The sequence below is a fragment of the Myotis daubentonii genome, chromosome 4 (genome assembly GCF_963259705.1).
Source record: "Myotis daubentonii chromosome 4, mMyoDau2.1, whole genome shotgun sequence".
NCBI lineage: Eukaryota > Metazoa > Chordata > Mammalia > Chiroptera > Vespertilionidae > Myotis > Myotis daubentonii.
The window spans coordinates 72,719,137-72,732,026 of NC_081843.1; the positions used below are offsets into that span (position 1 = coordinate 72,719,137).

The 12,890-nt window shown below is 39.3% G+C and overlaps 1 protein-coding gene and 1 pseudogene across 1 annotated transcript in view; both read right to left on the bottom strand.

The window, feature by feature from the left end:
* The window catches only part of MSH3 (mutS homolog 3), a 139,091-nt gene that overhangs the window by 68,296 nt on the left and 57,905 nt on the right, over positions 1-12,890 (bottom strand). The window contains exons 12-13 of the mRNA XM_059694214.1: positions 12,299-12,408; positions 3,489-3,621 (exon numbers count right to left, since the gene is read on the bottom strand). Coding sequence (XP_059550197.1) covers positions 3,489-3,621; positions 12,299-12,408 — 243 coding nt within the window. The remainder of the gene's footprint in view (positions 1-3,488; positions 3,622-12,298; positions 12,409-12,890) is intronic.
* Positions 694-2,177, bottom strand: LOC132232503 (elongation factor 1-alpha 1-like; annotated as a pseudogene).

A 12,890-nucleotide genomic window follows, 5' to 3' on the forward strand; every position in this document is an offset into this window, starting at 1 on the left:
ACACACACACACACACACACACACAAAACCCCAAAGTTCCCACCCAGAAAAAAAATGTTAACAGAACTATCCAATTGTAAAGTATCAGCAGATATAACACTGGAAATAGATTATTTCCAGTGGGCAACTCTGAAGTCTTTTACCTAAGTAGTATAACAGAAAGTTACAGTGTTGACCAAAAGAACACACAGGTTTCTCATTAAGCTTTGTTATTTTAACAAAATAACAAAATTCTGTGACAAATTTTTGGTCATGTTGTTTCCATTAAAAAGTACTGATTTTGCCCTAACCGGTTTGGCTCAGTGGATAGAGCGTCGGCCTGCGGACTCAAAGGTCCCAGGTTCGATTCCGGTCAAGGGCATGTACCTTGGTTGTGGGCACATCCCCAGTAGGAGGTGTGCAGGAGGCAGCTGATCGATGTTTCTCTCTCATCGATGTTTCTAACTCTCTATCCCCTCTCCCTTCCTCTCTGTAAAATATCAATAAAATATATTTTTAAAAAAAGAAGTACTGATTTTAAAAATTAATAACTTAAAAACTGCCACACACACAAAAGAACCAAAAGGTCCACAAATGATCCTCCTTTCCTTCTGAAGGTTTTATGATGCATTGTAATCACTCACTAGTCTTTTACTATTAAACTTAAATGGCCAATTGAGACACACAGTTCTGAGACGGTTCTTCCACCACTGGTTAAAACTGGGGTGGCAGGAGTTGGGAATAATGTTCATTTAGCCTCTGCGCTTTCTGGGCAGACTAAGTGACTTTGCCAGCTCCAGCTGCCTTCTTGTCCACTGCTTTGATGGCACCCACAGCAACTGTCTGTCTCATGACACGAACAGGGAAACGGCCCAGAGGGGGGTAGTCAGAGAAGCTCTCAACACGCATGGGTTTGCCAGGAGTCATATCAACGATGGCAGCATCACCAGATTTCAAAAACTTAGGGCCATTTTCCAGCTTTTTCCCAGAATCAATCAATTGATCAATCGATCAATCTTCTCCTTCAGCTCAGCAAATCTGCAAGCAATGTGAGCTGTGTGCCCATCCAGCACAGGTGCATATCCAGCACTGATTTGGCCTGGGTGGTTCAGGATAATCACCTGAGCCGTGAAGCCAGCTGCTTCCATTGGTGGGTCATTTTTGCTGTCACCAGCCACACTGCCTCAGCGAACATCTCTGACAGACATGTTCTTGACATTGAAGCCCATTGTCCCCAGGAAGAGCTTCACTCAAAGCTTCATGGTGCATTTCAGCAGACTTTACTTCAGTTGTAACGTTGCCTAGAGAAAGGTGACCACTATACCGGGCTTGAGAACACCACTCTCCACTCGGCCCACAGGGACAGTACCAATACCACCAATTTGGTAGACATCCTGGAGGGGCAGACGCAGGGGCTTGTCAGTTGGACGAGTTGGTGGCAGGATGCAATCCAGAGCTTCAGGCAGTGTGGTCCTACTGGCATTGCCATCTTTACGGGTGACTTTCCATCCCTTGAACCAAAGCATATTAGCACTTGGCTCCAGAATGTTGTCACCATTCTAACCAGAAATTGGCAGAAATGCTACTGTGTCAGGGTTATAGCCAATTTTCTTAATGTAGGTGCTGACTTCTTTAACAATTTCCTCGTATCTTTTCTGGCTGTAGGGTGGCTCAGTGGAATCCATTTTGTCAACTCCAATAATCAGCTGTTTCACACCCAGCGTGTAGGCCAGAAGGGCATGCTCACAGGTCTGTCCATTCTTGGAGATGCCTGCTTCAAATTCACCAACACCAGCAGCAACAATCAGGACAGCACAGTCAGCCTGAGATGTGCCTGTAATCATGTTTTTGATGAAGTCTCTGTGCCCTGGGGCATCAGTGATGGTCACGTAATACTTGGTGGTCTCAAATTTCCACAGGGAGATAGCAATGGTGATACCTCGCTCCAGTTCAGCTTTCTGTTTATCCAAGACCCAGGCATACTTGAAGGAGCCCTTTCCCAGCTCAAGAGCCTCCTTCTCAAATTTTTCAATGGCTCTTTTGTCGATCCCACCACATTTGTAGATCAGATGGCCAGTAGTGGTAGACTTGCCAGAATCTACATGTCCAAAGACGACGATGTTGATGTGAGTCTTTTCCCACTTTGGGTTTGAGTTAATGGTGGTTTTCACGACACCTGTGTTCTGGCGGCAACTCATTTGCGAAAAAGCTTGAGTTTGTTTTTGTGTATGGTGTAAGTTGGTGATCTAGTTTCATTTTTCTTTTTTTGCATGTATCTGACCAATTTTCCCAGCACCATTTATTAAAGAGACTGTCTTGACTCCATTGTATTCTCTTGCCTCCTTTGTCAAATATTAACTGAGCATAATGGCTTGGGTCTATTTCTGGGTTCTCTGTTCTGTTCCATTGGTCGATATGTCTGTTCTTGTGCCAGTACCAGGCAGTTTTGAGAACAGTGGCTTTGTAATAAAGCTTGATATCTGGTACTGTGATCCCTCCAACTTTGTTCTTCTTTCTCAGGATTGCTGTGGCTATTCAGGGTCTTTTTTTATTCCAGATGAATTTTTGGAGAGTTTGTGCTAGGTCTGTGAATAATGCCATTGGTATTTTAATGGGGATTGCATTGAATCTATAGATTGCTTTGGGTAGTATAGACATTTTAATGATGTTGATTCTACCAATCCATGAACACGGTATGTTCTTCCATTTGTTTATGTCTTCCTCTATCTCTTTTTCCAATGTTTTCCGAGTACAGGTCCTTTACCTCCTTAGTTAAGTTTATTCCTAGGTATCTTAATTTTTTTGGTGCAATGGTAAATGGGATTGTTTTTTTAGTTTCTCTTTCTGTAAATTCATTATTGGTGTATAAAAAAGCCATAGATTTCTGGGTGTTAATTTTGTATCCTGCTACATTGTGGAATTCATTTATTAAGTTTAGTAGTTTTTTGGTGGAGTCTTTGGGGTTTTCTATGTACAATATCATGTCATCTGCGAATAACTGTCCTGTCATTTTTATGACTTAAACTGTAAAGCTTAAATAACGAAAATCAAAATAATGTTTTTAACTTACCTTCAATATCTAAACGTGTTTGCATATTAAACCACTACAAATATTATACAAGCAGATTTTCCTTTAAGTCAAATAAGAAGCTATTCTGAGGTCAAAATAATCAGTCAACTCTTTTTAAAAGTAGCTAATCTAAATAAATTTCCTATTTTGACGATGGTCCACACTTTGAGACTCAAACATGACAATATCCTGTTTTATAACCGAAGAACCTCTGTGTGTTGCAGCAGTTGACAGAAGTAGGCAAATTATTTTTTACAATGCAAAAACTGGAAAAATCTTAATTTGTGCAGTTAAAATTTTTGAGGATTCTCTCGAGTTCTCTGCAACATTTTACAAAATACAGTAACACTAAAGCTCTGAGATGTTTTCTTTTAATATCTGATGTGCTCATGCTGAGGAACATTACCGATTTTAACAGATTTGATTGTACCACACTTACTTTTTTGTGATAAATGCTACAGATTCCTCTCTCTATGTCAGGCAATTTGTGTAGATGATTTTCTATCTGACCAAACACACTGGATTCAGAATAGAGAACTTCAGACACAGCATCCAGCCGAGCATTTATTTCCCTGTGAGAACAGTAATAGCAGTTATAAGACGTGGTAGCAGTGAGAATGTGGACATCTCCCACTCTAAAGCCCAGCCACAAAGAAGGCTTCTCTACATCATTGGTCCTTTCCTGATCCTCATCATTTGAATCACAAAGCAGGTACCACACAAAGAGGGGCAGAGACAGGCTCATCGGGTTTTCCCTTCCTCTTGGGCAGATGCAGAGAATGCACTTCTCAGCCTCCTCTGAAGATAGGTATGGGCGTGTACCCAATTTCTAGCCAATGAACGGTGGTAGGAAGGATTACGCTACTGCTAGCCCTGGCCCATGAAAAACTCCTGGTGTTTGCTCTCTCCCCATTTGCCTACTGGACATTGAGCCCAGGGCAATCTTGCTGACTCCATCAGCCTGGGTCCACAAATGGAGAAAAAAAAAAAAAAAACCCCTCCAATCTCGCATCCACCACCCACTGGACTTTACATTAGCAAGAAGTAAACATCTATTGTATTTACACCAGATTGAGGATTTATGTGCTACAACTGCTTGCATCACCTTGGCTACTATAACAGGTTTACGATGGGCAACCAGATTTTCCTGCCTGAAATGACTGACCATCTCAGTCAAAAACAATTCATCCCATTAACCAACTGCTTCCATAAAGGACCGGAACCGACCAACTGTTTGAGTGAACTGGAATTAGGCATATGGAGCCCAAGCAAAGACTGGGAGCAGCTACAGAAAACACAGCGGAACAACATCAGGAGACATGGGAGGCCAGGGCCGCAGGATTCTATCAATGTCTACACTCTAAGTGATGTGTCACTTGGGAAGGAATGAGGAGGCCCTGTCAACTTAAAATGGAAACCTGACTAAATGTGTCATCTATGCAATGTGGCCCACCTAGTTCCTATGAACACCAAAGGCCTACACTAGGTACAATGGCCACATGTGATATTAAAGCCTGAGATAAGTACACCTATCTAGTGGCTAGCAGGCCCTCAGTAAATGTTTGAATGAATGAATGAATGAATGAATGAACGAACGAACAAGCAAGCAAATGAAAGAATGAACTGACATTTGGAGGGAAAGGGAGACACTAGCTCTAAATGCACATTTGTTTATCAAAGTTATGTTGATATCACACACATTCACATGAAAGGGCAAACCTCACATCAGAATCCTGCCTAGATGACAACTGTTAAATTGAGTACTTTGCAATTAACTGAGTGCTATTATCTTTATTATCTTTATAGCTATCCTGTGAGGCCATGCCTGTTCCTGATACAGAAACTAATTTCAGGTCTCATTTCTGCTCCGTTTTTCTCTGGCTATAAAACAGGCATTTGTTTAGCATGAGAGAGCAGAGCAAACCAGAGCTCGGTAGACACAGATTGGCTCTTCCATTCTCACTGGGGTGGTCTCTTAAATCCACCCATTTCTCTCCAATACACTAGTCCAAGTAAAAGATCATTTCTCAGACTGCTAAAACAGCCTCCTCCCTCCCCTCCCACATCCACGGCTGTCCCTTTTTCCAGACCATTCTCAACACTGTACCCTGAGAGGTCTTCCTAGAACCCAAATATATCATGTCATACCTCTGCCTTAATCTCATCAAACACCTGCCATAATCTTAGGTCCAAATCCAGAATCCTTAGTTGACCTACAAGTGATTCCTGCTTACCTCTCAAGTCTCACTTCAGAACACCTGTCACTCTCTTCCTCTCACTCTGAATTTCTTCCAGTGTCTTGGTCACTCCAAATTCTCTAATGTCAGAGCTTTCAAGTGTACTGCTCACTATACCTTAGAGTTTCTTTTCCTCTTTGCTACAACCCACAAGCTCCTAATCACCCTTCCTCTGAGAGGGCTTTCTAGAGTACCAGACCAGACTTAATCCTTTTCCATACCACCCTCTATTTCATAACTCTATTTGCTTCCTCACTGTCTCTTCCACTAGACTGTAAGCTCAGTGAGAACAGGGGTCATATCTTTATTCCCACAGTTCTGGGATCACAATATGTGCTCAATAAATGGTTGCTGAATTCAATTCAACTTCAAAGACTACATATAAAGTAAAGCAAGATGAGGTAAAACATAAATAAATGAAAAATTAAAATTCCTTTGCATAGGATTGTTGTGATAAAATAAACCACTGTTTTACCCTAACATTTACCCGAAATGCTATACAAATATAAAGTTTTATTTGAATAAACTCACTCCTGAATAAATGAAAGACGACACCAATTGGAATAGGCTGAGATGATGCTACAGATGGTATGAGGACAGATAAAGTAATGCCATCTGTGAATGTATAAGACAGCCGACAAAGATAGCTATTCTCTCAAAATTTATAAAGGTTGTCTGAGATATGAAAAGATAAAAGCAAAAAAGGTTAATAAAAATCCAAATCATATTTATGAAGTTCACCAGAACATTTTTTAAACATAGATATAAAACTGAGCAAAGGGACCTAAATAGGAATTCTATAAAGTGGACATACAGACAGCTAAGAGACATATGAAAAAATGTTCAAAGTCACTGATCATCAGAGAGATGCAAATTAAAACAACAATGAGGTATTACCTCACACTTGTCAGAATGGCTACCATCAACAAATCAATAAATGACAAGTGCTGGCGAGGATGTGGGAAAAAGGGAACCCTAATACACTGCTGGTGGGGATGCAGACTGGTGCAGCCACTATGGAAGACAGTATGAAGTTTCCTCAAAAAACTAAATATGGAACTGCCATTTGACCCATTGATCCCACTTCTAGGAATATTTCCTAAGAAACCTGAAACACCAATCAGGAAGAATTGTGCCCGATGTTCATAGCAGTACAATTTACAATAGCTAAGATCTGAAAACAGCCCAAGTGCCCATCAGTAAATGAGTGGATAAAAAAGCTGTGGTACATTTATACTATGAAATACTATGCAGCAGTAAAAACGAAGAATCTCTTACCCTTTGAGATAGCGTGGAGCAAGCAACCTGGAGAATATCATGCTAAGTGAAATAAGCCAGTCAGAGAAAGACAAGTATCACATGATCTCACTCATATGTACAATCTAATTAACAAAATAAACTAATGAACAGAGGGATCCAGAGACTTGGAAGCATGGATCAGACTGTGGAATCTCAGAGGGAAGGTGAGGGAGGGTGAGAGGTAATCAACCAAAGACCTTGCATGTACATATACATAACCAAAGGACACGGACAATTGTGGTGAAAGCCTGGGGCAGGGGGCGGGGGCCAGGCTGGAGGGGGTTAATGGTGAAAAAAAGGCAACATATGTAATACTTTCAGCAATAAAAATTAAAAAAAAAAACAAGCAAAAAATAAAGACAAAACTGTAAGTTTCTTAGAAAGAGACTGTAAAGGTCGTGTTAAGTTGGTTTGCAATCTGAGAAAATACAAAGGTAGTAGCTTTTATTTTAGCCTAGTGATACCGCAGGCAAAAGCATGCTCACTATGAATCATTCTGGCTTTAACCCAGCCTTCATTTGTTATAGGGAGGTAATAGCTTGGGGGTTAATAAATGGGGTTGAGAAGGCAGGTGACCTAAGTTCAAATCTAGGCTCTACCATTTACCAGTTATTTAGCCCTGCTCTAGTTTCTCTATCTATAAATGAGAATAATAATGTCCTCATATAGAGCTGTTACAAGAATTCAATGAAACAATACATATTAAGCACTTAGCACAGTGCCTGGTACATAATAACTACTCAAAACATGTTAACTGTTATCACCATTTTTATGGTGAACTTTACTGGCTTACAAAATTTGGTAGATTCCACAAAGAACAGCAGGGGGAAGGGGAAAACAGCACCCAATATATAAGCTTGGTAATAACTATGTGTAGATAACACTTAAGACATTTCATGCAAAAGGTATTTTGAGTAAAGTGAACAACAAGGAAGGATTACACAAGGAAAACTAGTTCAGGGATCTCCTGTGCTAAATCTGGGAGTAGTGACTTGAAATACTATGTTGAGACTGGTTAGTAGGCTGCGTTGAGAAGGAATGCCATACCAATTACAGATGTCTAACATCGACAGGGAGGCACTGTTTACCACAAATCTCTCATCATTGAGGCAGCTATAATTCCACTTTATCTCCTATACCTAGATCATAATGCAAAGAAATAAAAATAACTTCTAATCAAGTTTCATAAATAAAATACTTTGCATACCTTAGAACTGTTATTTATTAGCAGGAGTAAGAAGGCTTTCCAAATAACTGTAAAACAATAGTCAGACCTCTAGAATAGAGAACAATTAGTTCAGTGCAATCACTGAAAGAGATTTGGTGACAATAAACAAAGCAGGAAGAAGCACTGTCAATTAGATGATGGTAAAGATATTCCAGAATACCTTATAGTATTCTATAGTTGATTTAAAACAAAATATAACCTAGAGCTTCCTCAATAAATGGTGTTGGAAAAACTGAATAGCCACATGCAAAAGAATGAAACCAGGTTGCTATTTGATAACCATAACACAAACACTAACTCAAAATGGATTAAAGGCTTAAATATAAGACCTAAAACAATAAAAAACACAGAAGAAAACATAGGTACTAAACTTATGGACCTTGGTCTCAGAGGTTTTTGTGAACTTGACCCCAAAGGCAGGGAAAGTAAAAGAAAAATAAATGACTAGGAATACATCAAGCTAAAAAGCTTCTGCACAGCAAAAGAAACCATCAACAAAACAAAAAGGCAACCAACCAACTAGGAGAAGATATTTGCGAACAATACTGCAATAAGGGGTTAATATCCAAATTATAAAGAGCTTAAACAATTCAACAACAAAATAAACAATAAAATTAAAAAATGGGCAGAGGACACTTTTCCCAAGAAGACACACAAACGGCCAACAGTTATTTAAAAAGATGCTCAAATGAACTAGTTATAAGGGAAATGCAAACCAACACCTTAATGAGAAACTACCTCACTCCTGTTAGAATAGCTATTATCAACAAGGCAAGAGAAAACAAGTGTTGGAGAGGATGTAAAGGAAAAAGAACACTCATACACTACTGGTGGAAATGTAAACTAGTACAGCCACTATGGAAACCAGTATGGAGGTTCCTCAAAAAATTAAGAATAGAGTTACCATATGACCCAGCAATCCCCCCTTCTGGGTATCTACTAGAAAAATCTGAAAACATGTATTTGTAAAGATATATGTACCCCTATGTTCACGGCATTATTATTCATGGTGGCCAAGACATGGAAACAACCCAGGTGTCTTTTGGTGGATGACTGGATAAAGATGTGGTACATATCTATAATGGAATACTACTCAGCCATAAGGATGAAATATTGCCATTTGTGACAACATGGATGGATCTTGAGAGTATCATGCTCCGTGAAATAAGTCAGACAGAAAAGGACAAGAACCATATGATTTCACTCAGATGTGGGATATAAAATGGAAAGCAACAAAAGAACAATCAAATCAAACAAACAAACTCACAGACACAGATAACAGTACGGTGGTTACCAGAGGGGAAGGGGGATACGGAGAACATGAAGAGGATAAAGGGGATCAAATATATGGTGACGGAAGGAGACTTTTGGTGTTGAGTACACAATGCAATATACAAATGTATATTGTCGCCCTAACACATTTAATTTTTTTAAAATCATGATACATTCTAAACAAATAAAGACACCTGAGTCATTTCATTCCATATGACAAAAACTATGGACTTGAGGTTCTGGGGATGACAAAGATTGTTTTTTTACCACCAAAACCCCAAGGACTAAATGTGGTGTCACTGGAGTCCTTCACATTTGAAGATGAACTGGGTAATGACATTAGAATTTGTGTGGCTGTCACTGAGAAACTCAGTGCGTGACCTACAGTATTGCCGTTGTAAGGGCATGTGATGGAGTCTGTCTGTACCTCCTGATTGCTATTCATGGAGATGCCTCTATAATTCTAACATAAGGTTATTTAGGGGGAAAGTTAAAATGCAAACTGCTAAGGAGAGGTTGGTTTTGTTGATCTAATTTCTTGCCCTAAAGACAGCTGATATAAAATGAATAAATTAAATTCTGACATTAAGACATTCGTCATGCAATATGGCTAAACCAATGACATAAACAGACTACAGACTCCTAGTAGAAACATGAATCATAAACCCTCTCCTAGGGCCTAAGATTCACTACCTGGTCTACCTAGCTTCACCTTTCACATACACGATTTATTCAATGAATAATTACTGAATACTTAAAAAGTACCAGCTGTAGAAGTAGTGTAAGATGGAGGGTGAAAGTGTGATAGAAGAAGCTGGGAAAGTAAGCAGGGATCTGGTCATGTGAGTAATGCAGACCACATAGGAGCAATGGGAGCCAATGGCCAACAATTGAAAGAACAAAACAGCAGTAGCAGAAAGATTGGTTAGAAAGCAGTTTCAGTAATCCAGGGGTGATGTTAATGATCTGAACTGGGTAGAGAATATAGGAATGAAAATAGCTCATAGTTTCAAGAGATATTAAGAATGTAAAATTAGCCCAGCTGGCATGGCTCAGTGGTTGAGCATTAACCTATAAACCAGAAGGTCAGGGCACATGCCTAGGTTGCGGGCTCGATCCCCAGTGGTCAGGGTGGGGGTGTGCTGGAAGCAGTGACTCAATGATTTTCTCTCACCATTGATGTTTCTATCTCCTCTCTCCCTCTCCCTTCCTCTCTGAAATCACAACACATAAGAAAGCATAACCTATTTATAAAAACTTATGGAGCTTCATTAAAGCAAAATCCAATCTCAATAATCTAAATGAATTATCTGAATCAGTCAGTAAGTACCGGGCACTAGTATATTCTGCACCAAAGAGGTCATTTTATAGAATAAAAGGTGGTGGGAGTGAAAAATCCTCTGAAACGTGAAACATTTGGTCCTGGATTTACGAATATGAGCTTGCCTTGGAAGTTAAAATAAGCTAAAAATGTAAAGATCTTAAGGGAATTTAAGAGAATTCATGGATGAATGGCAAGTAATGGGCTCTTGGAGAACTTTGGAAGACCTGCTTTATATTACTAAGTTCCCTTGTCACCAATTATTTGTTCTATGATCTCACTAAAGAAGAAATCCTGGTCCTAAACTAACATTTGGCTGCCAATGTCAGAGACAGAATGTTAGCCTGGACGAACAGAACCATTGATGTGATATGCATGGCACCTATGTTAGTTTAGGGGGGGAACAAAAAATATATAACTGACCCACCGACTAATCAGCTGAAGATTTTCTCAGAGAATTTGTTTGGAATAGGTTGTAAGTGCCATTAAGATTTAAACGAATTCTTTTAAAATGGATTTTGAAGAATTAGGAAGATGAAAGTTTTAAAATTATGACTTAAAATAAAAAAGGCAAAGGAAAGGTTTTGTGTTTGTTACCGGCTACATAAGTGCCAAGCCAGTTTAAAGTTCACACTTGAAAGCATCAGTGTTCAATGCATGGAGTATTTATTTTCTCCAGCCTTTCTGGGAGAGCAGGATCCCAAGGGACACATGGTCCAGTCGATGAAGAGCATACAACATGGTCTACTGAACTTATCTCAAGTTAATCCTCATTTTAGAAAACAAATTTAATGATAAAAATAAAAATTTTAATTCTCATGCAAACATCTACTAGTGAGTCTGTTTCTGATGAATATTTTAACCAAGCAAATGAAATACTAAAAACTGCCGTGGATGCTTAGGCAGATAGCTTTCCATTACCCAGAATGCAACACCTTTAGGGGGCTGTCCACACACTGCCCGCGGAGGGCCGTCCTGTCTGCTCTTGCTCCAAAAGGTATCCTTATTGCATTTGAGTAATGAACCCACGTAGATACTTCCATTTTCAGAATTCTTCTTTATCTAGTCAGCTTCCCCTGTCTAAAGGTCTTTATGGTCAGGAAGGGAAATTGAAATAACCCACTAAAAGCTGAAGTAATCTGGTAACTATCACCATCAAAACAATTTCTTAAAACTTACTACTAACACTCATAACAGTGTCTGCTAGCCTTTTTTCAAGATGACTATTTACCAAGCACAGCATAAGATGTAGCCAACGGTGAGGCCATCGTGCAGTTTAAAAGTGACGTGCACATAAAGCCTCTCGCACAGTGCTTGGTATGCAATAAAGGTGCCCCGAGTTACCCATTCTACTGTCCTAAACGTCTTACACCTGACCTCTTTCAGAGTACTGATACTAACTTAGCTCAGGTCCTCAGAACCTCTCCGTCAACTTGGTAACTTGCCCCACCACCACCACTTTGTCCCCTCCTACACACAAGCCCAGCTCTGACCCTGTCACTCCCATGCTCAGAATCACTGGATTAACTTCCTCTAACCAACTCCTCAGCCTAGCCTGCAAAGCCCTCTACAAAAGGCAGCACCCCATCTCTTCAACCCCTTCTTCCCTCCTTACCCCCTCATGCTACTGATGGCCCAAGCTAACTGCATAACCCACTTTCCTCAGCATACCCTATGTCTTCCAATCTGCAGGCAGGCTCATTCTTGGGGGCGAGGAAAAAAATCCTCACAATATCAGACAGTCTGTTGCCAGATACAAAATAAAATCTTCTCCAATTTAAAGTTGTGTTCTTACATGTCATAGTAACCTTGTTTTTAAGGAGGCCAACATGCCTTTACTTTCACTACTATACGTAATTTCAGATTAAACACAATCAAAAAATTCCCTTTACCTTAAATTAAGGAGCGGCTGAGTCACCCACTTCTTTAACTTCCGTCTCCCAAATGAAGTTTTAGTATGGTCCAAAACCCAAAATAAACTTCCTTTGCTTTTCATATCCGTCTAAGAAAGACCAGAAAACAAGTTTTATTAACTAGATCATTGTATTTGTACCAAAAGTGCTAGTTGATCATGTGCCCTAATTATTCCATGGATCACAATTTTCAATGTTACATATGTCTGGCATAAGTATGGCTCATAACAAGTGTTCATTTAATGTTTGATCAGTGAACATGTGTGTATACATACACACACAAAACACAAACATATATATATATATATATATATATATATATATATATATATATATATACAATATACCGAAAGTATTGATATTTTGCACAGAAAAGAGATAGTCTGTGTCGTTTTTGGTTAACTAAGAATAAATTATTCAGAAATCTCTTTTGAAATATATATTTGTCCTAAGCATCTTAAAAATATAATAATACATTTTACTGCCTTGGGAAATACAATTTGCCTTTGGCAATTCAGTAGCTCCCACTGCCTCAGAATTACTGTTCTAAAAACCAATGCTCTCACAACAG